Here is a 4,617-nt window from a genome sequence, read left to right on the forward strand (position 1 = left end):
ACAATTCTAGATACAGCACGGCTAAAATTTCTGACAGAAAGTTTCAAACTTGACTGACATCTACCTGACATCTGTCTTTATGTCGGTTGATTGAGTTTTGTGATCAGACAAGAGGTGGACTTACTAAATGTATGCGTTGCCGCCGTAAGTCGTTTTCGAAACGTTTAATATTGTATTCAATCAACAATATTTTCCATGCACTGTATCTAAACTTTCTAATAAAAAAAATACGTATGAACTAAAAAATGTTGTATTCGAGGTCATTGATTGATTGATTGATTGATTGATTGATTAATTGATTTGATACACTTAAAGCAATAGTTATTGTAGTAAGTCCAAGTCCATACATATACAATTGTATCACCTATTTGCGGGAGGAGATATTTTTTGAAGAAAAGTACATGTTTCTGTAAGATATTGTAATGGAGAATATCATCGAAATTCTGGGGATGGCCTGTCAGAGATTCAAATTATATATCGTATATTTAATATTTGTACATTTCTTACTCAATATCCCTTGTTATGATTCCTGCAAATTAGGGGATCGAAGAAACGCATGAAAATGCTCAAAGAAAATGATTAATTAGACAGTTGATTTCAGTGGGAACGGGCGTATGGTCTATACATTACAGATGCAGAAAGCTTCCTTGCCTCATGTTATTTCCAGAAATTGCGTACTCGGGTATAATGGAAAAACCTTTTAATTAAGACCCATTGGGATCAAGAAATATGTTAATCTCCTTAACATCTTTTCTTCGGTTTAAATTCATGAACTGGTACGTGTTTCATTCACTTCTGATTGCAATTTACAACTTACAGCATGGGAAATTAAACTTGTACCCATTTCAACATGGAAGTGATACTTATACGTTTTCTTTTTGCCTGTTTAATCTTATCACCGGCTGTTTCTGAACCAGTTTGTTCTAAATTTGCCTATGTAGAACAACTCCTGGAGAAAATGGTTAGGGTGGAATTTAATGTTGGACAGATGGAAAGGGAAATAAAGAATACCAAAAGCCTCGTTCTGGAATCTTTGCAGCAACTAAAACAAACCCGTGAGAAAATGACCGAGGAATTCGAAGCGTTGAAACTTGAAGCCAAGAATGCGTTAGACGAGAATGAAGTGAAGGTATCGAAGGAAATCGATGATCTAAGAGCAGAAACGGGGAAAGCCAATAAAGAATATGATGAAAGGACGAAGCAGTTAGGAGGTTTGTAGTGTTTCATTTAATATTTTGGAACACTTTTTTGGTTTTTGTTTTTAACAGAATACAAGTTAATTGACATAGAAATAAAAAATACTATAAAGCATGGCTGGTGTTCCAATATCGCCTTAAGGAACACCATCCATGCATGTATAAAGACATTCTTAAATTTCTATGTAAGTCTTAAATGAACTTGGACTCAGTGTTACTATATTTTCTAGTCTTTTTGGATCATGGAGTACATTCATTTTTACTATATACATATATTTGTAATAGAATTCCGCCTAAGTCATTGCTATGTGGCGTAAGGAGTGTTGCTAAGAACAGACTCAGTCAAACAGGGTCTGCTAATTTGTTGCCTGGTGGCGGCCTATGCTTCCAATGGATCCTTTTTTTTTTACAGATTGCAAAACACTTTGCCGTGTCGGACTACTTTATTTGAACTTTTACAGAAAGGAATATAGCCGTGTGTCCAATATTTCGTCTCTTTCAGCTGGAACAATAATCTGAAATCCTAGCAGTGGTAACGTTAGAGATATATTGATAAAGAATATTTTAAATTTTCAAGGTTTTAAGACTCTAAATCGGAGTTTTTTATTTTTAGGAGCGGTTTCGATACCAAATATTGCGTTTAAAGCCAGAATTCCTTCCTCACTTGACCCAGTAGAGAACGAGGTGATTGTTTTCACCAAGAACATTGTAAATATTGGAAATGCCTTTGACAACACTACAGGGATATTTACAGCTCCGATAGATGGCACATATCTTTTCACAAGCCAGCTTTGTCTTGTATCAGGAAAGCATATCACATTTGGTATATATATTGAAGACGTGTTATATACTGTGGGTAGATTCTACGAGAAGAACTTTTATCATTGTTTTAATGTGGAAACCACGGCTGTCATGAAAGCCAACCAGACGTCGTCAGTAAAAAGCTGGTCTGCCGACACAGGAAACATACTGTATGGAGACGAAAACCATAGATGGAACGTATTTTCTGGGACATTGGTTCATAACTCAATTTACATCATTGAATAAAGAGATGAAAATGTGAGTCGTCACGCTAAAATGTAAAAAGGAATTTACTGTCTGGCTGAACATTTTCGAAAACAACTTTTTAAAACTATTTTCAATGTATGTTTTCCCTGCTTAAGACACTTTATGCATAATTTATGCATATAATTATTACTTGAGTAAGACTGTATACCGATCAGGAGAGAATATATAGAAGCTTGCAGGATAATCCTAATGACATCCAGCCATCATGTTATGCAGCCATAATCTGGGTCATATTCCTATGACAACTCCAAACATTTTACATACCCTCTAAGTCAATGGAGTGAAAAAGAGTAGTGTTCCGGAATGTATAGAACATGTGCGGACTGTTTTAAATAAAACATTGTGCAGACAGACCAGTCACATTGTCTTTTCAAGACAGGTGATGATGAAATCTGCAGCACCTCTCCCGCTCCTAGCACTGGTGGATAGCTCTACTTTTTATGAACATTGAATGGACGTTATGATTCCAAAGGATTAGAAAATATAAAAGCCAAAGGAACGTGTCATTACATATTTATTCCCCCAAAACTGTAGACTTTTCTTTAAGGAAATGAAAACATGAAAACGTTCTCTTTGATTCCGAAAAGAAGCGGTTTGAGATACGCTGTGAATGTAAATGCATTGTCTGATCCGAATTTTTCAACTGTATGATACAAGGAAAATCGTTACACTAGAGGACTGAATGAAGATGCACCCGATGATGACTTCGATGAAGCTTCTCGGTCTAGAGAACCGCCTTTAGATTGCGATACAGTACAAGTATCTGACTGTTCAAAGTGATAAGTTCGGTGATGAAATCAAACACACCTTTGAATAAGCATCTAGTTTCAGGAAACATTCTTTTGAAAATATAGATACATTTTAATTTAGAAGATTTAACAGAAGTGATTTCTGTGTAGACTGAAGCTATAAACACTTTTGAGTTGTTTCGTTATTGCGAATCTTTAAGCGTACAATATAAATATATTGTTTTGAGGATTTTGATAAATAATGATATGAGGGCGGAATCAAAGAATTTTGTGTAGATGATATCTATTCAAATACTAAATGTACATAAGAATGACATCACAGAAAGTGAACATTTAAGAAATGGTTGTGATAGCATCTTATACAACTCTTTGATGTTAACCCTCATCATGCTGGACACAATTGATTCTGCCTTAGCGACTATTCGCCATTCAGTCAGTATCTTTTTGGTATGCACCCCTTTTAACAATTAATGGTACAGTCCAAAGTGAAAAATGGACAAGTTCGTTATAGAAATTTAGGAGTTTAAGGGTTAAAAAAATCTCTGTCTGTTACATCCTCGGTCATCATACATTGAGTTTATGATTTCATATACATGTATGTCCAGTCATGAATCCTATCAGATTTTTACGAAATATGCTTATCTAAAAACAGTTTATTTACAAATATTTTAATAATGTATCTGAAGGTTGTATGTATATGGCTTTATTAATAGTGTTGGCTGCACAAATTATTATTAAGTTCAAAAATAAGTCATTTCAGATTTTTATGTTAACGAATTAAAATGTTCTTGCCAGTTACCGCTCTAACTGTTGAGTTTATAATTACTACGTTTGTAGTGTGACATCATATATCAGTGAGATTTCTATTGAGTGTAAATATGAGGTAGTTATTTGTTTTATGGTGTCTGTCAGGTTCTTACGTACATTAACTTAAGTGTTGTTATTATTTTTATCCTTTAGGATCATGGAGTAAATTCACCTTTTTCTGACTGTGCATAATATAGTCCCGCATCAGACGGTGCTAGGGGCTTGAAGTCGTTGCACTTTTCATGAACAGACCCAATCAAACCGAGTCTGTTATTACTGTGCTTGGCTGCATTTCATACTTCCAAATGATTTTCTTATAGTGTTTTTAAATTTAAAAAATAGAATACATAATATATAATCTCCCCGTACTTGGATTCAGTGTTGTTATATTTTCTGGTCCTTTGGGATCATGGAGTTCATTCAATATCTTTGTAATAGAGTTCCGCTCAATCCGGTGCTAGGGGCGTGAGATGTGTTGCACTTGCCATTACCCCTCCTGAACAGATTCAATCAAACTGAGTCTGCTATCATTTTTCTTGGTTGCATTCTGTGCTTCCAAAGGATCTTCATATAGTGTTTATTATCTATACCTCTTTGTAGATTCCCTGAGGATGTTTAAATGAGTCTATTCATTTAGTTGAATTTCTATGTACATTTTGTATAATAATGTCATGATTAACGGAATATTTATGTTGGAGTAATCGCCTTGTCTCATAGAATGTGGTTGATGATGTGGAACAACTATTTTAGCTAAATAAAATCCATTTATTTATAACCAAGATAAAGTGAAATTGATT

General features: G+C 34.5%; 1 protein-coding gene across 1 annotated transcript; it reads left to right on the forward strand.

Moving 5' to 3' along the window:
* The first annotated feature begins 812 nt into the window (after positions 1-812).
* On the forward strand, positions 813-4,194 carry LOC123559112 (uncharacterized). Its single transcript, XM_045350927.2, has 2 exons — positions 813-1,211; positions 1,810-4,194. The coding sequence occupies exons 1-2, from the start codon at positions 851-853 to the stop codon at positions 2,241-2,243; spliced, it is 795 nt and encodes a 264-aa protein (XP_045206862.2). The 5' UTR covers positions 813-850; the 3' UTR covers positions 2,244-4,194.
* Positions 4,195-4,617: the final 423 nt, after the last annotated feature.

Source organism: Mercenaria mercenaria, chromosome 5, assembly GCF_021730395.1.
Source record: "Mercenaria mercenaria strain notata chromosome 5, MADL_Memer_1, whole genome shotgun sequence".
NCBI lineage: Eukaryota > Metazoa > Mollusca > Bivalvia > Venerida > Veneridae > Mercenaria > Mercenaria mercenaria.